This window comes from Balaenoptera borealis (assembly GCF_965194805.1).
Source record: "Balaenoptera borealis genome assembly, chromosome: 7".
Lineage (NCBI taxonomy): Eukaryota > Metazoa > Chordata > Mammalia > Artiodactyla > Balaenopteridae > Balaenoptera > Balaenoptera borealis.
This window is the reverse complement of record NC_138864.1, coordinates 130,345,834-130,371,975: the sequence shown is the minus strand read 5'-3', so window position 1 is coordinate 130,371,975 and position 26,142 is coordinate 130,345,834. Positions and strand designations below refer to the sequence as shown.

Below are 26,142 nucleotides of genomic sequence, written 5' to 3'. Positions count from 1 at the left end.
CAGAAATGCAAACTTTAGGTAAAATGTTCCCGTTCTTAAAGTTTGCAACCAGTACTTTTTAAAAAGTTCTGCAGGAGCAGGCAGACCTCCTGTGTGGTCGCTGCCTGAGCTGCCAGGTTGCTCTCTGTGTGGCAGCTGGGCCAGGCGGGCCCCAGCTGGGGAGCCCCTCGCGGTGCACAGATGGGCCGGGACGTTTCAAACGCTCAGTAGGGCTCCCTCACAGGCTCTGCTGCCTGGCCCAGCGTTGCTCAGGGTGACCTGTGCGTGGCCCACACAGACGTGCTGGACAGTGTGGACGGCACAGCCTGCGAAGATCTTGGCATCAGCTTGAGCAGAAAGAACGTCTTAGGTAAAGGCCATCAAACATCTCCCCTGTTTGGAGCTGTGGGGAAAGGTGTCCTTAAGTCTTTGCAATGACAAGTGTCAGTCCTTGGACATTTTCTTATATTGAAGGCTCTTATTTTAATATTAGCTCGACAGCAAAAATACCTGCCCCTGAGCCCTTTCACCTTTGACCCGTGGCAAGAGCTCGCGGATGGCGGCCGCCCTCGGGAAGGAGGTGGCGCCACGGTAGCCGGCCTGGCGCCCTCGGCTTTCTGTAGAAAGGCAACTCGTGTTCTAAATTCCCGTTTTTCTTTTTGCTCTTTGAAATCTGCATGGCTCGAATACCAAGGATATAAATAGTAATGAGTTACCAGAATGAAGATACTATAGATGAAGTGAAGGCCTTCTAGCTGGATGGGATGAGAGCGATTCGAGGGTCAACAGTGTACACCTGCTTCACAAAATTGAAAGTGAGATGAAATACTGAGGGTCTGTAGGAGCTACAAGAAATTGGTGTGAAAGAGCACCAAAGACGCCAAAAAACGAGTTTTCAGTTCTACTGAGATAATTTGTATAAGTCTAACAAGGAATTCTTTTTATTACATGTTGAATCCAAAACAAATTCAAACAAACCAACACATAAATCTAGACAAAACCAATTTTAATTCTCAACCCCTTTAAGGGATTCACTTTGTAGAAAAGAAAAGCTTAGGAGGTATTTAGAGCTTTGTGAGTTAATACTGATTCATCGCTAAGACTAACTTAATCCTGCCAGTGAGGCAGTCAGGCCATGGATGCCTGAAAATATAGCTCAAGGCAGCTCTGTCCCCGCATGAGGGGTGCTGACCGTGGTGGTAAGCAGTGACTCAGCTCTCCAGCTCTGCCCCGTGTTCTTGCCTGTGCGTGGGTCACATGGGAACTTTCCTGTGACTTTACATCATTTTTGCCCAGATCGGGGCGGGGAGGGGGGGCGGTGGTGGTGGTGGTGGAATGTGGCCTATAGTTCGGAAGGACAAGGAGGTACCTATGTTTCTTGACTGCTCCACAGTCTGGGCCGGGTCCTGAAGGTGCGTGGCTGAGGTGGGTATGACAGTGAACATTAGCTCAAGACCGGGGCCCCGGGACGTGCTAGACTAAAAAACTTACTTTTCTCTGACATTTCTTAAACAAAGAATACTGGACTAATTTTGATCCACTCGTCAAGGAGCTGTGGCGGGTTTGGATTTTGCCGCCTTCAAGCTGACAGGTTACCCTGCCACCGTTTCCTGGGTGCCTGCAGAAGGCACAGGCCCTGTCAGCGTCATCAGAGGTAACCTGCTCCTGGCAGAGCGGGCGGTGTGGGCGTCACGTTCCCACTCCTGTGGGTTCCCTTTTCCCCAAGTCCCTCAGGACCTGTGTGGAGAGGCCCACGGTGCGTTTTTGTCCTGGCTGAGGAGCCCTGAGCTTGGGAGACCCCAGTGTCACAAGGAGGCTGCTGGTGTCCTGCCCAAACTTCGCTCCAGAGGAAGATGCATTCTTGGTTACTGAGATCAGCCTGAGGGCCGCACTCTCTGTCTGCCAAGGCTGTTGCTCTACAGCCGGCCTCAAAGAGAGCCCGGAGCAAAGCTGCCAGTGCCTTTTCCCAAGACACGCCCATGCAGTGTCCCCAGCTCCAGGAGGGCGGCTCTCAGTAGGTGGGCACGTCCTGCTTCTCTTCTCCGGGGCGTGCTGTGGTCTCTGGGCCGTAACTCCCCACTCTGTGCTCTTGGTCCCTCTACCACGTTGTCCACTGTCCTTGCAGCCACAAGATCCTGCACAGCACTTAAAAAGGTGTCAAATAAGCTTTTGCTGAACAAATTAATGAAAAACTTCATATTAAAAATCGTGATATATGCACGTAGAAAAAATGCCATACATACACAGCATGTGTGTCTGTCCCTCTTAGAATTCACGTGTGCGCAGTGTATGTGCACCCCTCCCCATTTCACTGTGCAGATGGAAGCCAGCTCTGGTCTGTACTCTGTTTTCCTTTTTTTTTTTAACTTTAGCAATGTATTTGGCAACCGTTCTGAATTGGTTTATACTTTCCTTTTAAGAGCTATGTAGTATTCTAACAGATTTCCTTAGTCTGTCCCAGGCTCCTGGACTTTTAGGTAGTTTACAAGCAATACTCTAGTGACTGCATTTCTTCATGACAATAAAATATTTCACCAGCAATTGAGGATTGACTTCCAGCCACTATGCATGAAATCGGAACATCCTTCTCATATGACCAAATAACATCATTTTAAGAGACTTGCTTATTTCTGTGGTGGTTGTGTCACACAGAACATAACTAATTACATCCCACTTTTCATCTCGTCTTTCCTCCCTGCACCTCTTTGTCACAGAGGAAACTAGGCAGCTTCATGAGCGTGTTCTCTTCAGAAAGTCCCGTGGGAGAATGACCCTTGTCTGCGACTCTTCTCTGACCGCACCACCCCCAGGGGGAATGACCCTTGTCTGCGACTCTTCTCTGACCCCCCCCCCAGGGGGAATGACCCTTGTCTGGGACTCTTCTCTGACCCCCCCACCCCAGGCAGCGCTGCCTCTGGCCCAAGGGCAGGTGGTGGTGGTTGTCCCTCTCCCTGAAGAGCGTCTGTTCCTGGTCCTTAGCTGACCTGCGAGTGGGACGTGTGAGCAGACTTCCCTCCGTCTTACATCCTTACATCCATGTGGGTCCGAGGACGCCTGCTGCCCTTCTGAGGTCAGCGTGATGTGAGGCCCATTATTCCCTTTCAGTTTTCTCTCTGATGTAGGTACGTTCTTGTTCTCGTCCAAATAGCTCTTTGAGCTGATAAGGCAAACAGCCTGATCTGTTTTTTTCCTTAGGGTGAGTCTTTTTGTATGCGATTTCTTCTAATTTCTAAACTCAATAAGATCAGCTACCGGCCTTGGATATTTAAATAATAATTACGTATTGGTTTGATTTTCTGAAAGTAATGGCTTTAACTTTACTTTTTTTTTTATAATATGTTATTATTTCTGCTTTTAATTTTATTTATTTATTTGCTTATTTATTTATGGCTGTGTCGGGTCTTCGTTTCTACGCGAGGGCTTTCTCTAGTTGCGGCAAGCGGGGGCCACTCTTCATCGCCGTGCACGGGCCTCTCACTATCGCGGCCTCTCTTGTTGCGGAGCACAAGCTCCAGACACTCAGGCTCAGTAATTGTGGCTCACGGGTCCAGTCGCTCCGCGGCATGTGGGATCTTCCCAGACCAGGGCTCGAACCCGTGTCCCCTGCATTGGCAGGCAGATTCTCAACCACTGCGCCACCAGGGAAGCCCTAACTTTACTTTTTATAGGAAACAAATCTTGCTGAAAAAATTCTACTCTGAGTTAAACTTTTATGCTTAGACTCATGAAAGGAATCATGCGCGAGAAGTCAATTACTAGCAGGTAGAGCATCAGCACACCTGGAAGCCACAGGTGAGAAGGAGGCCGGGTCACAGGAAGGAGCTTTGTGCCACTTGGCATTGCTGCTGGTGGGGACCAAGCTACTTCTTCCGCCCATCTTTCTAAGGTGCTGGTGACCCCAAGACGCAGCTCAGCCAGCTGCCCGCGGTCTCCTCCCCCGCGAGCACCTCTCCGCCTTCCCTGCCCCCACTTAGTGTCACGCAGGCCGCGTCCCGAAAATGTCCCGTCACTCTTCCCGCCGGTGGGGCTGGTTCTGAGGCTGCGGCTCCCCCTCCAGGTGAGCCTGCGGTGCAGGTTCCAGCCCGTTGAGTGGTTTCCTGTGGTCCACCGTCTCGCGTCCTGTGATGGGAAAGCACACGGTCCCTTCCTGGGGTGGGAGAGCCTGCTGGAGGCTCCCCGGCCCACCGCACTTCAGCCACAAGCGGCCAGTGAAGCCGCTGTCCCGGCTGCAGTCCCCGCCGCCTGGCGCTGGCTCGTGGGCTCGTGGCTGGTGCTGCCACGATGGGGGCACAGTTACACGTGTCAGCCACACGCCGCCCCCCCCAGGTTCCTGGGGCTTCAGCTGTGCACGTTTTGGTTGCTTGGGCCGGTCGCAGCCCTTCCCGGGCACCCATTCACTTGCGAGTTTTTGTAGAGTTTTCTGGGTCAAGCATCCATTCCAGTGGTTGTCCCTGAGCCCTCGTAGCCGGGCCTGTTCCTGGGGGGTCGACTTGGATCATGGAGTGGACTGTCGTTGCTGGAGCCTTGGCTGGCTCTGTCGTTCACTGATTTTTCCAGCATGTTCTTACTGAGCAGATACCAGGCTAGAAGGGTGATGAGAAATTGGGCAGGACATGTCATCGCCTCTGGGAACTCCACATCAAGCCCCCGATGGCGATGCACCGGGTGGGGAGCGGGGATAACAGGGCTTCGAGCCAAAGGACCGAAGGATTTCTGAGGGGAAATCAGAGAATCTGAACATGGAATAACATCAGTCTACTCTGAACCAGAAGCTGACCGTGACAGAAAAATGGCTAAGGACTTATTTTATCTCTACTCGGAGATTAAGGCAGAAAACCGGTGAGTGGGGAAACTACCAAGAAGAATGGAAGCTTTTTGATCATAAGCTGATTGGTGGTCAGTACTTTGGTAATTGACTATATCAACTTGCGGCGTGTTCGGGGACCGTGGTCTTGGCGCCCATGTGTGTCCTGTGCTCGGCCCTGGAGCGGATTCACTCCGTGCAGCCCTGTTCCGCCCGCAGCTGGTCACCACCACCCGACCCCTCCCGCCGCCTGGCCGAGGCCCCCAGCCTCCGTGGCCTCTGCACTTGGTGTTGCCTTCCTCGTGATGACGAGCGCACCCTCTTGTATTCCAGGGTGGGGGCCCATCTAGGTGCCCCTCAGCCTCTGGGCACCAAGGCATCTGCCAAGGACCCTCCTGTCCGGCGTCTGTTGACCCAGGAGCAGACGTGCAGACCCTTCCCGGTGTCCAGGGTGGAGGGAAGGCTCCGAGGGCCCACTCTCAGGACAAGGATGGGAGATGTCCACAGAGCAGACGTTGGGGGTCCCAATCTTGATGCTGGAAGGTGGTCGTCAGCCCGTCAAGGTGAGGAAATGGGAGTGGACTTTCCAGTCTCTCATCCAAGCTGGTGGCAGAGCCCAGCTCCCTGGACCCTAAGTCAAGCACGCTTTTCACAAAGCCATACTTGGCATCTTAGAAAGAGAGGCATACTTTAGATGAAGGTCTTCTCCCTCTCCAAAGCCTGCTTCAAAGGTGAGGGGCCTCCTCTGAACCCCTACGGCTACAGGGAGATTGACCTCATGTCCATCTAATTGTCTGCACCTCCCACTGAAGCTTCCCCTTGGGATGAGGATCCCCACCAGTTTACTCACTTAGTGACATCAGCCCCTTCTCTCCTCCGGCCCACGGCGAGGGCTTTGGGGCCTGGGGCAGCACGTTGATTTGGTGAGCCCTCCTCGATTTCCTGGCCATCAGCTTCCTCACGACACGCCTGGTTCTCTGTGTATCAACAGGAACCGTCAGAGGCGGCCGGGGTTCAGCTGCAGGCGGAGGCCCCGCAGTGCAGGACGTTGAATCAGGGCCCAGAGCACCCCAGATGTCTGCAACTTAAACATCGCCCTGGCTGTGACCTGCCCTGGGTAGGGCTCCCGCAGCTCAAGAACTGACACTTTCAAGGCACCTCTTATCCATCCCAGGGAAGGGTTACTACCGCTTTTCAAGCAATCTCTGACTTCTTACAGCTACTTCCTTCTCTACAAGGGAAGGACTGAGGCCTGTCTGAGTGGACACTGAGGGTGAGGCCAGGCCTCCTGGCTGCCCGCTGGGCCCCGGTGACAAGGACAGCACGTGCCTCCTGCTGTCCCCCCAGCAAGCGCTGTCGCTCTGCTCCTGCGTGGCCCCGTGCAAGGTACCCGAGCTCACCAAGTTCGGGGGGGGGGGTGGGGAGCGTTTGCTCCTGGGGCTTGTTCCAGAGCTTGGAGCTGGTGGGCTGGCCGTGCGGGCAGGTAGGAGAGGTGTGTGTCGGCACACAGAGCAGCTGGGTCCAGCCGCCGGGAGGGCTGGGGACGCGAACACGGAATGCGTGGGTGAAGGAAGGAGGGCAGCGTTGACCCGCGGCCTGGAGCTGGGCCCCAGGGGACTCTGAAAAGCGGGGTGTCTGCTGTGGGCTGTGTTTCGGGACGGTTCACGGAGCAGACACTTCTGAGAGGAGTTGGGGGGGCCTTGCGAGCGGGTCGCGTTGCAGGTGGAGGTGACGCAGGCGTGCTCGACGGAAGAGGACGGGAGGCTGGCGGGCAGGGGCCGGGCTGCAGGGGGATGGTGGCGGAGACGGTCCCACGGCCGCGTGGCGGTGGGGGGGCCACCCCAGGAGCGCAGGAGAAAGAAGATGACACAGGAGGAGCTGGGGCCCGGGGGGAGCGCCTTCGGGGGGTGTGGTTCTGGGGAGCCTGAGCAGAGGCAGAGGGGGGGCTGGGAGGGAGGCTGGAGACCGCCCACAAGTGGGACCATCTGGGGCAGCAGGTCCTGGAGGCAGGAGGAGTGGCCAAGGGCAGCCCTGAAGGGCCTGGCCCAGAAGGAGGAGGAGGGAGGGGACTGAGGGCCCGGCACAGCTCCCGGGGTGGACGGGGCTGGAGGGGCCAGCACGATGGGACCCAGGGCACCGAGCTGTGGGCGTGCCAGGGGCCCCGGGCCCCCAGCCCTCGCACACAGCCTGGGAGGATGGTCCCGCACGAGGCCGGTCTTGGCCAGGAGCTGTGGACGCCACAGCCAGGCGTCCTGCCCTGGGGGGCGTGCGCAGCTGTTGGCTGCCGTACTGTATGAGGCCGATCTGTCTTAGCACGGGGAGATGGATGTCCCGGCTCGATCCCGGGACGTCACCCAAGTCCTGCTCATAAATCCACGGAAGATTATCCTGGGAATAACATGGCAGGACTCCCCACGCATCCAGTGCCAGCCTGTCAGCTGAGTCCAGACTTCCCCTGTCGGACGCGGCTCGGCTCTGCCTGCCTGGGAGCTCATGTGGCACCACCAACGATGCCCCAAGTGGTCACAGACATTGGAGGGAAGGTTGTTGAGGATTTGTACAAAGGACAGCAGCAGACATCTCGATGGGTGAAAGGCGCAGCATCTGCACAAATTTAGTTCCCCATCAGTTTTCCTAAACTGACCCCATTGCAGGACCTCACCGGGACTCCCGAGGGCCCCCGTTGTACGGATGTCGGGAGAGAGGCGTGAAGGTGCTGGGCCCATCTCGGAGGGACCTGCAGTCAGTTCTCGGGCAGCTGTGCTGGCCGGGACCCCGACCGCAGGCACTAGGTTCACTCAGCTCAGTTTGGAGGACATTTTGATGTTTGGGGTTTATTGGATTCAGCATATTCTTTAAATAGGTTCAAACTGGATCTCTGTATGTTCCTTTGAAAAATTATTTTGTTCAGTTAACAGCTTTGGTTAGTTCTGGGTTTTGAGTCTTAGTTTAATGTTAGTTCAAGTCCCAAAATATGACTCCCACCAATGGAATCTGTCTGAACTCAAGTTAAACTTTGCTACTTCCACATTCAAAGTTCCAAAGTGATTTGATCGAGGTGCCATCTGGTGGTATTGTCCCCCCAAATGGTCTTTCCCAGGCCTTGTTTCATAGTTTGCCTCTAGCCCACCAAGGGTGGGATCATTGTAGCACCCTAGCTAGACAGAATATTGGGGTGTCCAGGAGTTGTCTGAAGAATGAGTTCCTGGTAAAATACTCCTTGCAGCCCTCTAAAGGCATTTGGAGTCGGAGCTTTGTCGTGGCACCTGGGTTTGCCCCTGTGTAAAATCCAGGTTCTCATACAGGGGGCCTAGGAAGCTGCGTGGCCCTGGGCCTCGGTCCACACCCGAAGGCTTGATCTGCTGTGTGGACTCAGTTACAAGCTGGGGGATGTTGAAGAGCCAGCCCACGTTGGTGCCCTTGTCGGCTTGTGAACTTGCAGTGTTCCTGCTGCAGGAAGACCTGGTGAGGCCCTCCTGACCCAGGTGCCTCCATCGGGTACCTCGGGCAGCCTCAGACCAGTGGACGCTCGGTGAACATTTGTTGGAGAGACGAATGCTCGCCACTGCAAGTTTTAAGAGGGCATGGCTGCAGCTGGTCCAAACGGTGTGCCGAGTCATGAAGAAGGGACAGTCCGCTGTTTGGAAGATGAATTGTTCCATCTCTGTCTGCACGGGCAGGGGGTTGTTATCAAACGCCCTGAGCTTGTTCTGTGAGTTGCTTTTGAGTCCTGACTGCAGCAGCTCCCCTCCCAGCACGTGGCCGGATTTCACCTGCACTGACTGTCTCTGAGAAGCACGCGTCCCAGACACAGGCTGTTATTAGTTCTGGTGGGTTGTCACTCTGGGCGTTTCCCCTCAAAAGGCTCCTTTCCACTCCGCTTCTGCCACTAGCAAGTACTGTCGTCATGCCTGACTGCAGCATTTCTAAAAAGGCGTTTGGCTCCGTACCCAGCATGGATGTAGCTCTCCTTATCTCACTACACGTATTTTAAGAATAAATGATGTAGATATGCATCCTTACAGCAACAGAAAGAAAGACCCCTCCATTTGGTAGAGTTTGACCATCACTGTTAGTGGTGAGATTAGCTGGACTCTGTGGGACGCAGAGAAGCAGGATATTTATAATTGGGCACCCGGACCGGAAGCATCAAAGGTGCCCAAAGAGCAAATCCCAAGCTGAGGGCGGGGCTGACGGGGGTGGGGGCCAGCGTTTCGGAGCTTCCAGATCCAGGGGAGGGTTCGCAGCGATCGCGTCACCATCCTCAGGGCTGGGGGTCTGGACCCACTCAGCACCACGTCTGCTGCCTCGGTGAGCGCTGAGACGCCGGGACGCAGCCGCTGGAACAGCGGGGCTCCCTGTGCCGCCGCTGCGGGGATAACGCCCACGTCTCGACCCTGCGCACCCTGAGGTCAAGAAACAGACCCCCGGGGTCCTTCCTGTGCTGTGTGGCCAGCTCAGACCGCTGGGGAACCGTGACTTGAGTGTCCAGGAATGGGAGTATTTTGAGGGGTGGTCTCAGCAGAAAGTCAAAGCAAGGTGGTGGTGAGCTTATGGCGAGATTTCTGCCGGTCGTGACTGCAGCTGCCCTTTGAAGGATCCAAACGCAGGACCAGGGCTGAGAGTAGAAGTTGCACACAGCCCCATTTTGGCCGTGGGGCATAGGACAAATTTGACAGTGACCGGAGGCCCCAAGGGGATGGCTGCTCATGGCCGCGCTGTTCTCAGGGCCCTGGGAGAAGTGAGAGGGTCGGGGCTGCCCCGGGCCACCTCTGTGGTCTTTCGAATCAGGGGCGCCCGCTGGTCTGGGGAAGCACGTTTGTTGGTCAGAGTCCCCCTGGCCCCGGGGGCCTCAAAGACTGGCTTGTGTACTTACCTGCAGAAAACAGTAAACCACGTCCCCCTCTGTAAGCCTGAAGCAGGGCCCTCAGACAGGCAGGCGGCTGCAAAGCTGTGTCTGCACAGGCGGCTGCGGTTTTATTTTAACAAATACAGTTAACACCCTGCACACCAGCCCGGTGGTGAGCACGTCTGTTTTGCTGCCCTGTCAGTTTTTATCTGGTTTAGTATTTCCCTACGAGAACACAGAGCAGAGGCCTCGTCTTCAAGGAATGAAAATAAGTGAGCTGCACGGAAGCGAAAGAGAGTAACTTGCTGGGCGGCGTTTTCGGGGCTCTGAGATTGGTCCCGTCAGAGCACCCCCACGGCCTCATCTCCGCCTCCACCAGGCGTGGCTTGCTTCTGTTTCGTGTGCTCTTTGCTCGTGGCCACAGGGGTCAGCTCGCGAGGCCTGGGGCAGGCAGCTTTCCCTCCCTGGGGGACTCTGGGGCCACCTCCCTCCCACCCAGGGCCAGGAGTCCATGTTGCGCCGGCTATTCTAGGCCCAGACGTGGCTCTGCGGGTCGAACTGTGGCTTCCCCTAATGACGTAGTGAGCAGTTTTCCAACAGCAAGGCTGCTCCTTTCTGTGTGGTTGAAAATCTGTATGATCAAAATGTTGGAAGGGAGGTGGAGGTGCCACCACCCAGGTCCAGCAGTTGTCAGCCTCCGGCACTTGCTGTGACAGCTTGTGCAAGACACATTCCGTGGACCGTTGCCGCGGAGCTGCAGTGCCCTGACTCTAGGGTTGCTTCAGACTGTGCCTCTGAAAATTAAGGCAGCAGGTCAGCTACCTCGCAGAGTGCCCCACGTTCTGGGTGCGTCTCGGTGTTTCCTTCCGGGTTGAATTCTTCTAGCCCCTGTGTTTCCTTTACGCTGCAGTTTGGACATAAAGGTTTGATTTGACTCAGGTCAAGCCCTTTGGGAAGAAGGCGTGCAGGTTATATGTGTGCTCTGTGGCGTCAACATTCTGGTGCCCGTTATGTCCCTCAACATCCCATTATGCTGTTTGGTCACCTGCTTAAAAGTGACCTCCAGAATCTTGAAAATGAAATTCTTTTTTCCCTTTGCAATTGGCAGGTGGTCTGTGGGGCTGCTGGGCTCTCCCAGGCTTTCCCACCTCCTGGCTTTCGTGCCCTGTGGATGATTCATGCTTGAATCAGCCGGTATTTAGGGTCCAAAATGTCAACTTTTAAAATTCTAACCATTCTTTACACGTATTAATTAACGTTCTCTGTGAAGAAGAGCTTTTCCTCATCATTTGGGGAAGAATTAAGTTCCTTCCGAAAGAATGGGATAAAAGTCCAAGCACCTTGGGGACACCTATTAAGTACTTAATAACTAGAATTCTGATCAAACAATTATTTCATCACTGCTATTTATATCACAAGTAAAGTGGGTGTTGGAACATGTAGCCATTAAAAATGATGGCACACGTCACAAATGACATGAAAAATACGAGATGTCTGTTGTTAAGTGAGAAAGCAAGGAATGCGCCAGCATATAGGGTATCCTGTGTTTGTGAGAAGAACGTGCATAACGTCTCTGTGTACGTGGTGTACGGGCAGGTGTGTAGGATGTCACCAGGCCCTGTAGGGGCAGGAGCCAGATGCCCAGGAGGGGCCGGGGGAGGCCGCTCCGAGGAGGTGTTTCCCCAACACTCTCAGCGTGGACGGCAAAGGGGGCGGGGGCAGGCCTGTTTGGGGAGAGGGTTTCTCTGGGGAGAGTCCTTGGAATGCTCTCTGATGTCTGCTTCCCTGTGGAGGGGGGCGTCCCCCACCCAGTGAGAGGACTGCCATGCTGCTGGGGGACACAGGGGTGAGAGGTGGCTGGCAGCCGCCTTGGTGCAGCTGGGCAGAGAGGCCCCACCGGGTCTGTAACTGTCCTCTGCTCAGGAGGACAACCACCAGGGCGACGGCCAAGAGGGGTCGGGGCCGCAGCTGGGGGGAGGTGGCCCCTGGTCCATGGGAAGAGGAGGTGCTGGCTTCCACCACGAGCACCTGTGCCAAGACCCCTGAGTGCCTCCAAGCCCCCTGGAGCCCCGAAAACCGCCACCAGCAGATCCAAACTCCAGTCTGCCCTCCACTCCCACTAGCCTGAAATAAGTCAGGTGGGGAAGGCATGTTAACTAAGGAGACCAGAGTGTGCCTTAGACCAGAGTGGTCAGAAACACGAGGGGCCCCACCTGGTTTCCTGCAAGACAGAGACTGTGCCCTGAGCCAAGGGGAAGGGCCCGGCTCCACCTGCAGCACAGGTGTGTCTCCAGGTAGTCCGTAAGCATGAGCGGGGTCACCCGCCGCCGCAGGCTGCACACGGGCTCGCAGCACGGGCCACTCCTCCTCATGCCTGGACTGACGCACCGTGCGAATGCACGGTCCGGGGCGTGTGCTGCTTTCGTAGTTTAAGATCGCACGCCTGGAAGAGTCTGTCGAATTTTAAGGGTGTCTCAGTGAGGGGCTCGTATCGTCCCCTCAGGCACTGAGAAGTTCTAAGTGGACAGAGCCTGGTGTAACAGGTTGTGGCGAAGGCTCTGATGTGCGTGTAATGGGTCTCAAGGCCTTGTGGGGGGGGGGGTCACTGAGCCTCTTTAGGTGTGGACCCCCGCTGTGAAGCAGCGTGTTCGCTGAGAGCCAGAAGGTCCTTCCCGACTCTGAAGTTCTGCGGTCTTTCTTTTTTAATTTAATTTATTTTATTTATTTATTTTGGCCGCGTTGGGTCTTTGTTGCTGCGCACGGGCTTTCTCTAACTGTGGCGAGCGGCGGCTACTCTTCGCTGTGGTGTGCGGGCTTCTCATTGCGGTGGCTTCTCTTGTTGTGGAGCACGGGCTCTAGGTGCGTGGGCTCAGTAGTTGTGGTGCACGGGCTTAGTTGCTCCGCGACATGTGGGATCCTCCCGGACGAGGGCTCGAACCCGTGTCCCCTGTGTTGGCAGGCGGATTCTTAACCACTGCGCCGCCAGGGAAACCCCTCTGTGGTCTTTTTAATGACCCCCCAGCTGGCCCTCTGCCCCAAAGTTCTTGTTCACCAGGCAGAGCCCTGGCACTTATTTAAGGGGCTCACGAGGAGAGTGACAGACGAAGTGAGAAAACGTGATATTCCTTCTTAAAGTGCCTTTTTCCTGTTCAGAGATGTCCAGTAACTAGTGTGGCCTGAATCACCCCAGACGGAAGCACAGGAAACAAGAGCAGCCGTGACAACAGATCCTGTCCCCGAGGCACCGCCCAGCCAGCGCGTGCCCTCTCCATCCTCAGCCCAGCAGCGGGCTCTCGGACCCCACAGCGGGGACAACAGCCCTCACCAGGGGCTCCAGGGTCAGGGGCCCTGGGGGCCACACTCCACCCAGGAGGTGCAGGGGGATCGGCGACGTTCCACCGTGCCCACCCCCAGGCCGAGCCACCTGCCCAGTGCTGCCAGGGACGGCCGAGGGCGAAAGCGGCCTGGCTGGGCTGGGCCCCGCCGTGTGTCTGTGCCCCACCCAGCCCAGCCCACAGCACAGAGGCGCTGTGGGCAGGGCTGGGGAGCCTCCGGCAGCTCAGCCAAGCTCCGTTCAGTGCCTCGTTTACTCGTCTGTGCGAGGAGACTGGGGACACCCCAGGCTTGTGAGTTTGGGGGATGGAATGAGCTCATGAGGGCGGCACCCGGCCCCGCTGCTGCTGTCACCGCTCATCCGGGGAGCAGTGCTTTCCCCAGTGGGCTCGTGGGCTGGGCTGGTCATCGGCCCTGCCTTCTGGGTCTGTGGAGGTGCCGGGGGCCGTCGAGTGGAGCGTCCAGGGACGCCCGGCCCTTCGGCGGTGGCGTGAGACCGGGAGGCACCCCGCCGGCCAGACGGGCCTCCCTGTGCCAAGCAGGCCCCTGGTGAGCCGCCCGGTTGGCTCACCCGCTCTGCATGGGAGGAAGCCAGGCTTAACGAGGTCGGGGCTGTGGCCTGGCGAGTTGTGGGCTCCGAGCCCACCCTCCCTCCCGTGCCAGGTGGGGCGTGGCTGCCGTGAGCCCCTGAGCGGCTCAGCACCACCTCAGGGACGGGGCTCAGCCTGGGTCTCTGGCGCAATGGCCCGGGGTGGGGCACGGGAACGTTCTAGCAAGTCCCCGGGGGCTGCTGCTCTGGGGCCCCGTCAGCACCCGCGCTCGTAATCCTCGAGGTCCCGTCGAGCGCCTGCACCCCAGGACTGTGGGTCTCAGCCCTGGGTACACGTTGGAACCTCCAAGAATCTTAAAAACCGAGAAGCGCTGTCCGGGAGAATCAAACCAGAACCCTGGATGTGGGTACTAACGGCGGGCTCCAGAGGCGTGTAGGAAGGACCCGGGCACACCCGCCACTGCCGCTTGGCTGCCGCATCACCAGCCTGGGCTGAGGGGGCGCTGGCCTGCCCTCCTACGGGGTCGTCCACGGGGCACACGAGGTGCTGCCAGTCACGTGAGCCTTGGAGACCGCGTCGTTCTGGCCACGGCAAATTCTATACGAGGAGTGACCAGGGAGCAAGAAGCGCCATTTCTCTGCTTTCTCTCGAGCAAGGTTAAAAAAATAAAAAGCGAATAAAAATGTCCGTAATGAAGGGACTTGGCCTGGAGGGTGTGCTGGTCACGGTGCAGAGGCCAGTCGAGCTGAGCTGGCCCCCAGCTGAGGCCTCCGCGTGGCTCTTCCTGCCGTCGAGTAGCAGCTGCTCTTCAGTGTCGCTCGCCGTCTGCCCTGTGTCGTCTGCACACTGACACCCGCACTCGGCCGCCTGCCCACCGGGGTCGGAGCCAGGAGACAGGAGAGGCGGTGACGGGCCCTTCTTTCCATCTCGCTGCACCTGTTCTCACCTGTCCGCCGACGCAGGCATCGCTGATGCACAGAAGCTCCTGGAGACAAGTAAACGGTGTCCAGCGCTGTGTCCGCCACAACCAGGCAGTTGCAAGTCCTCTGACGGGACTGGGCTGGGCTTCCCGGGGGCTCCGGCTTCATCACCGGGGGCAGAGGAAGTGGGGTTGTGAGACCTCCACCCCAGGAGCTGCGGCTTGAGGGGTGTTTACCCGCCCGGTCGTGAGGTCCCACCAGCCCATCACAGGGGAGGACGGATGGACCAGGTCAGCACCTGCTGTCTGCAGGCCGGGGGTCCAGTGACCAGCACGGCTCTGGCCTCGGAGCCCGAGAGCACTTCCTGGACTTCCCTGCAGCTTCCGATTCTGGAAGAAGCTTTGCCACTTATGACTTCAAATTTAAACTAAACTTTTGAATGGAGAGTGTTATTGGTAATGTTAGCTGTTGCCTGGCCTCATACATTAGTGCCAGAAACAGTTTTATTTCTCCTTTTCCTTTCCCCATGCCCTGCTCCTGCAGCACCTCCCCCACGCTCCGTCTTGAGCAAGGTGACCCAGGGGATGAGGCCTCCTGCCACTGGGTGCCCGGGTGCTGGTCCGCCCACCCTCTCCTCGCAGGCCGGGCCGCAGGAGCGGAGACCCCTCCCTGGAGCTCCTGGTCGCGGTGGGAAGCGCCTCCATCACACTGTCCACCGTCGAGAGTCAAGCCTGCCTGGGTACCTCTGCTGTCCCACTGCTGTGCTGTCTCTCTCTGTGCGTTGGTGTTGGTAGGGGACTGGCTTTCTCTCTTGGTAAAAAAGAGGACAGATCGGAGCACGGCCACTGCTGGGGATGCCCCGGGAACCTCACCCAGAGAGGGCGGGAGACCACGTCAGTCGTGGTCACAGCCTCACCTGAGACATCAGCCCTGCATTCGCTGGACGAGTGCTCAGAGCCGTCCTTTGTCTTCTTGCGCACCTGGATTCGGTTCGTGCCTCTGGCTCTGTGTCCAGGGCTTCCATCATAAAACACCTTGAACGTGGAAGACTGGAGTGGTAGGAGCACATCTCCCCAGGTCCCAGGAGGTCACGGAGGGCCAGTGGGGACAGTGGTCTTCCAGGGAGAGGGCAGTGACAGCAAGACAGGTTCTGGCCCCAGCCTCGCTCTGCGAACCCATGAGCAGGAAACACAGTGTTTGTAAAAGCTCTGCCCTAGATGAAGTGTTAACACCTAAGTAGTGAGACTCACCTGATTTTCTTGAAAATTAATTGCTGTTTATATCATTGACATAATGAGAAAATAAACCCAGGACTCAAAACAACACGTGTACCATCGTCTGTGAGAGTATGACTTGCCCGGGGATATTTTGGAGAGAAAGTTGGTTTTTCGGGTACAAGTTTCCTTTCCATGGTGACGGGTTCCTCCCGCTTCATAAGACTGCATCGGGCCAGGTGAACTGCAGCTGTCTCCCCTGAGTTCCAGAATATTGACAGGCACATGTTCTAATAGCAGCCTTTCCTGAGCACAAGTCATCCGTGTCCCGAGTGCATTCCGTTCAAGTTGCCGTGAAGTTTAAGAAAGGTCTGGAGGCTGCACCGTGCGTAAGACCAGTTTTTCTGAACCTCTTGATCTAGAATGTTCCTTTCAGGGGACTAAGCTGCCTTCCCAAGAGGAACTTAGGAGGCCACCACCACCGGTTTACGCTGGGCTCCTATGCGCTCTTTCCCTGCGAAGCCTGGCAGTTGGTTCACGGAGGCACCTCGGTCAGGCCCTGGTCGGGGCTCCTCCGCCACCTCCTCTCTGCAGCTTCTGGGACACTTTGCCAAGTTTACAACGTGTCAGTGCCTCCCAAATCTGTTACTCACCCAACTGCTAAATTAAACAGTATGGAAGCTGAGGAGTACAAAAAAAGCACTTGTTTCTGGGAAAACCAATTGGTGTGCTTTGGAAAAACTAAAAAAGTGAGTTGCTAAGCAGCCGTAGGGTTGGAGGTGAGAATGACGGCTAGGATGGAGTCTGGAAATCTAGCTTTGCGGGAGCCTAAGTCAGCCCACTTTCAGTGCTCTGAAGTTGGAAATCAACGAAGGTCAGAGTATGATTTACACAAGAAAAGCAATGAGAAGCCCAGTCAACAAGCCCACACGCAAAGGAAAGGCTTTGGCTGTATGTTCTATGTTTAAGTAATAACACACTTTGTGTTTCAATTAATGGAAGATATTTAAGGCATTAAGCACCTACCGTGCTTTTCAGTTCCCCAAGCCACTGACCCCCACTTTGGATAAGAGACCTCCTCCTCCTTGTTTTGGGTTTTGAAATACGGAGAAGATTTGTGTGATAAGTGATAAATAAATGTTTACCAAAAAATTCTCATTATCATTTATAATTTATTCATAAAATATTTCAGATAATTTATATGGCCATTTTTAGCTGAAAAACCATGACGTGAAGAAAGTTGCATCTGTTTGGGGTAATTTACCCCCAGCAATAGTTTATGTACGGTAATGATGGGTTTGTTATTTTCTCTCTTTGCTTTGTTTCTTGATAGTTTGTAAGAGTGGCTTTTTGGTTTTATTTTTTGCTCGTTTTAGCTACAGCTCGAGGGTGACGCTGTCCTGGGATGACGGAAGTGTGTGTCTGAGCTGTGAGATGAGCGCCACCAGCCACACGTGTCTACTGAGCATTAGAAGTGTGGCCACTGCAGCTGAGGAGCTGAATTTTCAATTGCATTTAATTTCAGTCAATTTAGTCTTAAACTGAAATGGCCACATGTGGTAACCACATTGCAAAGTGCAGTTCTAGGATTTTTTTCCCTTCTTTATTTTAGCGAATCTGTTTAGTTCATTTTATCTATTGTTTTACCTAAAGCGCTAATATATTGTTGAAGCATGATGGTGACAGCAAGTGCCCAGTAGGTTCCTGGTTTGGGTTGTACACTGTGCTTAACCTTTTCTAATAATAGCTACTTCTTTTAACAAATGGTCTTTGCTATGTTAAGGCAGTCTCAGTATTTCATTATTTTACTTAGAGCTTTTAAAAATTAGGAATGGCTGCTGAATTTCGTCAAGTAACTTTTCAGTCTATTGATGTGAACAAAATTTTCCTCTTTTCAGACTGAGCCTTGATTTTATTATCACCATCTCAAATACCTAGGTTGCTACCAGAGTGTAACAAAAATAAATTCTCACGCAGACCCTGGTTGCCTCACCCACGCCACTTTTTCTCATGCAGTCTAGACTATTCACCACTTTTCAAGCAAGCCTTTTCTCCCCAGTTTGTCTCAGCTCCAGCTGATCTCTGTTGGAAGTGAGCCCTGCCTGTCAGCTCTCTCCCCTTTCTCCAAGCTGCCCCCCGCCGCCCCGCCCGCAGAGTCCCATCACGGTTGTGGTTTACATTATTATGATCACAGTTGACCCTGTAACAGTCTCAGTCTCCTTTCTGGTGTAGCTCTGTGTTATTCCTGGAACTATAAGTTCGTTTTCCATGTCTCTATCAATAATTAGCATCAAACTTTGTACCAGAACAACGGCAAGACTCTCGTGATGATCTAGTACACAGGGTGGTCACCGAGTGCTGTCCTCAGAGCCACTCCTGCGCCCTCCGTCCCGTGCCAGGCGGCCGGGTTGGTCCGGGGCTCCCTGGTGCTCCTCCAGCAGAGCTTCCAGAAACTCCCAGCAGGGCAGGGAAGTCTGGAGTTCTCAGAGTTCAGAATTCAAACTCGACGTGATTCTCCCAAACATAGGCCACCTGTGCCCTTGAAGTGCGCCCCCATTGCTCACCTCCTGCGGGCTGAGCTGCCTCCCCCTTTGCGCTACCTGAATCTTTAACACACATACATGCTGTCTGTCTTCAGTTTTATGACATCTCTAGGAACTGCCATTTCAAATTTCTCAACTGCCATTTTCATGAGATTTGGGAAATGGAGCGAGAAGCACATATGTCCCCAGTTGTCTGTCTCTTGCCCTCATCGCATAGGCACGTCCCTCCTTACCACCCTGCTCATCCGAACACTCCCAGGCCTGCAGGCTGCACCGCCCACCCGGCTGCAGGTGTGTTTCTAGTGATGTCTTTGTCCTTGATGATGGGCTCTAAGTAATTTTTCAAAAAGCAACATTTTCTTTAAATATGTAAGAATGTTAATATAGTATGAATTTATGTACTCAATCTTCGGTATGTAATACAGTTTTTAGGATGAATGTATTTTCATTTTATTTTAAAAAGCCTTTAGAAAGTATTTTCATCTTTTTTAAGGGTTTTCTTTGTTTTTTTAGCCGCACCACGCGGCATGCAGGATCTTAGCTCCCCAACCAGGGATTGAACCCAATCCCCCTGCAGTGGAAGCGTGGAGTCTTAACCACTGGACCACCAGGGAAGTCCCTATTTTCATCTTTTTTTTGCAAAACTTGGTTTGTAGCCAACTTTTCATTACCTCTGTTCCTAGAAGTAAAACATTCCTGTGGTCAAACCAAAAGTGCATAGTTCCATCGATGTGTTTGCGCCGTTACCGTACAGGTGTGGGTGGCGTGTCAGAGAGCAGAACTGTTGTTTCTTTCTTTGTTTGAATTGGGGCTAGCACCCTGCTCCTCCAATACTGAAGTTTAAATGAAGTATAAAAGTTTAGAGGTCACAAAACATAGTAGAAACACCTTGGACTTGTAGTAAAAATTTCCTGGGTTCAAACGTGGATTCATTTACCGTCTGTTTAATGTTGAGAGGCCCCTGGACCATTCAAACCTCAGCGCTCTTTGTCAGTGAGATGATTAATACAGTGTTGATATGAATAACCATCGTGGGGTGGTTATTAAACCAAATAAGAGATCTGAAAAATGTTTTAAGCTGTAACATTATGCAAGTTAAGTTTTGATAACTCCATGAGGGTAACCTAAGATTTCCCCGCTAATATGTCGTCTTGACTGCGGAAATCAACGAAATCTTTTCAAATATTTAAATTTGCAAAGTGTCCTTGAAGTCAGAATCCATAAACGCGCAAGTGTATGTGCATCTAGGGGACCCTTACCTCTAAGACTTACACAATACCCAGTGTTGCCCATTTTATCACATGGGGGGTGGGGGGGAAGCACTTCAGCAGGAAAAAGTAATGATTCTACTGCAATTCAAAAGTGTGCAGTGCACGCTGGGTTCCTCAGAAGCATTCTGCTTATTCCTCCAAAGCTGATTACAGTGAACCCATGCCAAGTATATTCTCAATAATATCATGGTGCAAGTTTCACAGAAAAATAATTTGCAAGATAATTACCTAATTAACAGGCTTTCTATTTGAGAAGCTTCTGAGCAGATCCGGTCCCACCACCCTGGGCACCCCACGCGTGGCCTGAGGGCGCTGCCCCTGTGGTGGGCAGAGGGCCTTGCTCACCCCCGTCTCCCCTCCAGCCTGCAGCGGCGTCTGGGACAACATCACGTGCTGGCTGCCCGCGGATGTCGGCGAGACTGTCACGGTGCCCTGTCCAAAACTGTTCAGCAATTTTTATAGCAAACCAGGTACTGTCGTCTGTGTTGTTTCTGAGCTTTGCGGGGGGGTGCATATGAGGGGCCGGCTTCTCCATGAAGGCGCAAGAAGCAGGACGTGGGTTTCCTTGGCCCAGTGAGTCAGGGAACAGCTGTGCTGAGCTGGCCTTAGGGGCTGGGAGCACAGAAGGCTTCCTGCCGGGTCGTCCACCCTACAGCACACACGGTGGGACGGACAGGAGACCCTGAGCAGGAGCCAGACACACAGGCACCCAGCGCAGACGAGGGGCCGTGGCACCAGGCAGGGAGAGAATAGAAACACCTGCCGCACGTGGGCACCCGTAACCCTCAGAGAGCGTCCTCCAGGGTGTCCCTTCCCACCGGGAACGCACTTTCTCCTTCACGGGAATCATCTCCTTTCCTGGACCGACTCTCTGGGTTCTCAGCCCCGCCCTTGACCCAGCCCCCTGTCACCTGAACACCTGCAGTAGCGGAGCTTCCAGCCTCAGAAGGTGCTGACCGGGATGGGCCACGCCCTCCTTCCGGGGCTTGCTCTTCACACAGGCCCTGGAAACCCAGATGTTCGAGAAATAGACCTGTTTTTTATAAAAAGTTGTAGGTGGGAAATTGGGGGGTCTCTCCACACATCGGTGCATGTTGTCATGGCAACCAGTACGTTGCTCTGCTGTCCCCATGCGGGTGAGCCCTGGGGCCCATGTGAGGTCCCCCTGAGCCGGGCTAGGACAGGGGATGTGAACAGGCAGGTGGGAGACTCTACCTCTGTGGGAGGGGAGAGCCGGGGGCTGGGCAGAGTTCCGAGAGCAGGTCTTTGCAAGGGACAGTATCAAACCATCAGGTGGAGGAGGGCCAGGTTCCAGGACTCGGAGATTTATTCTGACGAATTGGAACCTTAGTGCATCATGGATGCCTTCAAGTATTAGTGTTCCCTCAGCTGGGGAGAAGGTGCCTATGCTCTGCGTCCAACAAAGACACGGCCAGGAGCCCGTGCCCTCGGCCAGGCAGCCCAGTTCTGAGTTCTGCCCCCCCCTCCTCTCCAGAAGCCACCTGGCCAGTCCCCAGAGGGCTGCGAGGGCCCTGGCCCGCCCCTGACTCGGAGCCTGAAACGGCCCGCGATGGGAGCACATCCGGTGGACCGGCCGCAACCTGAAGCCTGCCCATCACCCCTGCCTCGGCCCAAGCCAGGACCCTCCTGACAGGGTCTGAGCCCAGGTGGCCGTGCTCAGGGCCAGACGTGTGACTGTGGCCTTTTCAGGACAGTCACACTCAAACATGCACTTAGGGACCGAGGACAGGAGTGTGCAATCAGCTTTAGGGAGCTGGGGTGGGGCTACCTACACCGCCGTGCTGAGGCCCCAACACTGCAGCTAAACTGGGGCCACGGTGGGGAGAGGCATGGAGATTGCGGGGGTCCTCACAACAGGTGACCAGACTTCTGAGTCCTAAGCTGTGCCCCACTTTTGTTCTCAGGTCCCTCTCTCACCTCCATGCCTCCCCTCACTTCCCTGCCCTCTCCCTCATCCCCCAGATCCTTCCCTCACCCCCGACCCCTCTCCCTCACCTCCCACACCCTTCTCCCTGAGCTCCTTGGCCCCGCTCTCACCCCTTTGCCCATCTCTCTCCCCCGACCCCTCTCTCACCTCCATGACCCGTCCCTCACCCCCCTGCCCCTCTCTCATCTCACCTCCCTGACCCCTCCATCACCTCCCTGACCCCTCTCTCATCTCACCTCCCTGACCCCTCTCTCACCTCCCTGACCCCTCTCTCACCTCCCTGATCCCTCTCTCATCTCACCTCCCTGACCCCTCTCTCATCTCACCTCCCTGACCCCTCCATCACCTCCCTGACCCCTCTCTCATCTCACCTCCCTGACCCCTCTCTCATCTCACCTCCCTGACCCCTCCATCACCTCCCTGACCCCTCTCTCATCTCACCTCCCTGACCCCTCCATCACCTCCCTGACCCCTCTCTCATCTCACCTCCCTGACCCCTCCATCACCTCCCTGACCCCTCTCTCATCTCACCTCCCTGGCCCCTCTCTCACCTCCCTGACCCCTCTCTCACCTCCCTGACCCCTCTCTCATCTCACCTCCCTGACCCCTCCATCACCTCCCTGACCCCTGTCACCTCCATGAGCCCCGTCTCACCTCCCCAGCCCCTCTCTTTACTTTACCATCTCAGGCATTTCCTGGAAGCCCACCTTCCACTTTTGCCTAAGGTTTCACTGAGGAGTGTGAAGCCAGGCAAGATGACAACCCTGTGGGCGAATCTCGACTTCATAGGATGAGGTTTATTTAAATGTCTTCTTTAGTGTTTGCCATATAGTAAGTGAGGAATGGCCAGCTCAGCACCCACTCCTTGCCTTTGCACAGAGCTTAGGGTACAGGTCCCGAGGGCAGGTAGGTAGCAGGTGTGCTGTGCAGGTGAGGAGCTGACTGCCCAGGTCTGAAACGGGCACCTCGCTTGTAATCTGTGTAGCTTTGGGCGGGTGACCCAGCTTCTTTAAGCCTCAGGTTTCTCATCTATAAAATGGGATCATCAAAGGGCCTCCTCTCGTAGCTGTCAGGATTGCATGAGTTAAATACGGAGGAGCCAGGAGGAGCCGGTGGGCCCTACGCTGCCGACACCACTGTTGTTCTTGTTCTTTCTTGTCCCCAACTCTGACGGGCAGGTCATTCTCTTCTGTGGGCCTCAGTCTCCCTTCTGTGAGGCGGGGCAGGGAAGCCAGACCTCAGCAACCTCGCCCCTTTCAGGGCTCTGTCTTGCCCACAGCACTGCAGTCCCTGTGCCCGAGCAGCCCGCAGGGCCCCCGGGAGCTGGAGCAGGAGGTTTTGGGCCTGGAATCAGAGAACCCAGGGGATGGCGGTGTTGGAGTGAGGCTGGGCCGGGTGAGCCCAGGTGATGTTTTCCAGGGGCTTTGCTGAAACCGACCCAACCCACTTCCTCTGCAGTGGATTGGGGTCTGGACTCCCCCAGCCTCTCTCCCCACGGGGAGCAGAGTGGCTTATGCTTATCTTATCTCCTCCCCAGTGTGGACCCACTGTGCTCTTCATCCCACCTGATTCATCAGTCAGAGCAGGTGAACAGGTGGGCTGCCCTGGGGTAGAAGAAATGAGGGATTTTTAATCACAAAACTCAGTTGTCACTGACCCTCAGAGCCTCACTTTTTCCATCTATAAAATGGGAACAGTGATGCCACCACGTGTGCAAATAAAAAGAGATGGTGTGAGGAAACGTTTGCTTTCCGAAAGCCCTGGGCCTGTGGTCGCAGCAGGAAGCAGAGACAGGGCCAAAGTCGCCGCACCAGCCTGGGTCCGAGCTCCCGAAGCCCACCCAGCAGGTCCGTCCCCTTCCCCTCACCACCCTGTGCGTCATCTGCTAAAGACGCCTCTTCCTGTGCAGGGGACCCTGCATTGCTGAGTCTGACGTGCACGTTAGGTTCTTAGGAGCAAACAGTGGGGTTGTAAAGTCAAAGCTGCCTTTATCTCGCGCCATGCAAATCTGACGTCCACGGTCTTTCCTGCAACCACGGTGACCGGTGGTGCCTGTCCTGGCTGCTCTGGTCCCTGTGCCTCGGGGCGGCGAGGTGAGGACTGGCCCAGGGGAGCGGGAGAGCGCAGGGCAGCGCCGGGCAGAGCGGCCAGGGCCTGCCTACGACGCCTCTCATTGGACAGAACAGCCTGTTGGCTTCCGCCCCGCTCCGTAGTGAAGAGAGCACACCGGCACCTCTATCCCGTCATAACCGCCCCCGACCCCGCGCCCGTGCTTTGGCGCAGAATCCACTCCCTCCAGCCGCCGAGGCCCCGGGGCTGCAGGGGCCACTGCCCAGGCTTCGTGGGTGAGGAGGCCAAGGAGGGGGACGCACCCTGAGCAGCAGCTGCCCCGGGTTCAGGCCCGGGCCCCTCGCCGGCCCCGAGGGAGAGGGAGCCCCTCAAGCCGGCGTAGGTGCAGGCGGGGGCCGTGGCCACCCGGGCCAGTCCTGACGCGCAGATCAGACACCTGGCCTTTACCTTCCAGGAAACATAAGCAAGAACTGCACCAGTGACGGGTGGTCAGAGACGTTCCCGGATTTCATGGATGCGTGCGGCTACAGTGACCCCGAGGATGAGAGCACGGTAAGGGCTGCGTGGGCCTCCCTTTCTGGTCGTTTTTCCGAGGTGCCTGGTAAACCGTGACCATTTGCTGCTCCAAGCCTCACTCTGGTGTTCTTCCACTTCTGGCCAAATCCCGCCAGGTCCCTGGTTTCAGTTCAGCCGCCCGGCCTTTGGAATTATGCGCTGGTTCCGTAATCTTGGAGCTGGGAAAGGCTGGTTTTCTCCACCTGCTGTGGTGTATCTGGAAGGTGACGCCGAGAGTGGCTCTACCTGCCGAACTGAGCTTAGCCAGTGTCCCTTCTGCCATGAGGGTTTCTTTGTTCCCTTTAAGGTGTTGCCACCCGTGGGCGGTCGAGAAGCCATGCAGTTGTTTTCTTAGCTCTGAGCCGGCAGCAGGGAGGGAACCAAACTTGGAGCATCTCTGCAGACTTAGAGCCCGTGTCGCTGGTGTGGGCTGCCCAGGCTCGGCTGGCCGCTGGTGCCTCTGTCAGGCCGTGGTGGGGACTCGGCTTGGGGCAGGCGTAGTGTGAGGAGAGCCTTTCTCCGGGAACGCGGTCCTTTAAGCGGCGAGCACCCTCAGCCCGGCACCCACACCCGGCCGTGCCCGTGGTGGGGTCTGTTTTGTTTGCCACCAGAAAGCCAGGTCAGTGTCTCCCCTTGAAACCCATCGCTCGCCCTGTGACCCCGTGTGGACAGGTTAGGGCCTTGGGAGCCGGGAGCCGGGCTGTTTCAGACCTGCTCCCTGATGACGGGTGTGAGGCCCTGGGGAGTGCCTGCCGCCCACGCCTGAGCCCACGCGGTGCGGGCAGACCGTGTCTGTGCCGCCGAGGCCCGCCTCCTGCCCCCCGCCCGTGCCACCTCACCTCCGCTGTCCCTGGGTCCTGCCCCCAGGTGAGGCCCTCAGGGATGCGGCTGTCTCATCACTTTTCCTGGGTAACGAGGGGCTTTCTTTGCTCTCCTCACTAAGAGTTACAATTTAAAGCCGATTCTTTTCCTACCAAATTAGTAAACCCTAGGAAAGGAAGTTCCTTGTATTTTAGCCGGTATCCCTCTAACTGGATGACAAGTGACCTGTGACCGGTGGTCAGTGAGGGTAACCGTGGTGGTGCGGCTCTGAGCCCTGCGTCGTGTGCTTCTTACTGATGGACGTGGTATATATTTAACGTACACGATGTGATGTTCTCACATGTATACAATATGAGATGATTCCCCAGTCCATCGCCTCACAGATTCCCTTTGCTTGTTTTTTTTAAATATAAATTTTATTTATTTATTTTTGGCTGCATTGGATCTTCGTTGCTGCGCGCGGGCTTCCTCTAGTTGCGGCGAGCGGGGGCTACTCTTCGTTGCGGTGCACAGGCTTCTCATTGCGGTGGCTTCTCTTGTTGCAGAGCACAGGCTCTAGGTGCGAGGTCTTCAGTAGTTGTGGCGCACAGGCTTAGTTGCTCCGCGGCATGTGGGATCTTCCTGGGGATTGAACCCGTGTCCCCTGCATTGGCAGGCGGATCCTTAACCACTGCGCCACCAGGCAGGCCCCTCCCTTTGCTTTTGGTGAGACACAGAACCTATTCATCTTATCACTGCAGGTTTGTGCTTGTTGACCGATGCCCCCCCATTTGCACACCCTTCATCTCATTTAGTCTGGGTGACAACCCACTTTACAGATGGAGAAACTGAGGTTTAGAGAAATGATGTGACATGGCCAAGGGCCCCACCATTCTGACTAGAGCCAGCCCCTTTGACCCCCTCCTCAGGGGCCACTCCCAGGCCCCCCGCTCTCCCTACACAGGTGGAAGCAGCAGCAATGGGCCTGGGACACACCTGGGCGGGCAGCCAGGCCAGGGCTGTGCTGACCCTTCCCAGCCATTGTCCCTCCCCGCCCCCACCGTGGACTTGTGCCCCTGGGGCATTCTGCACGAATTCCTTTTGTTCTACAGGATCCCACGGAGAAGGCCCAGCCTTTCCCCATGGGCGTGGCCAAGAGGCAGGTCTCACGTGGCCCCCATGACAGCAGCACAAATGGTGAAGCCCCCCCAACGCTGGGCCCGAGGCTCGGGCAGCGTTTAGCCTCCTCCGCCGTCCGCCGTTCCCCTCCCCGCTCCCTGGAGGATGGGCGTAAATGCCACTGC

At 55.7% G+C, this 26,142-nt stretch overlaps 1 protein-coding gene across 1 annotated transcript in view; it reads left to right on the top strand.

The window, feature by feature from the left end:
• The window catches only part of VIPR2 (vasoactive intestinal peptide receptor 2), a 73,239-nt gene that overhangs the window by 5,916 nt on the left and 41,181 nt on the right, over nt 1-26,142 (top strand). Inside the window, exons 3-4 of the mRNA XM_082398752.1 lie at nt 19,827-19,934; nt 23,937-24,034. Coding sequence (XP_082254878.1) covers nt 19,827-19,934; nt 23,937-24,034 — 206 coding nt within the window. The remainder of the gene's footprint in view (nt 1-19,826; nt 19,935-23,936; nt 24,035-26,142) is intronic.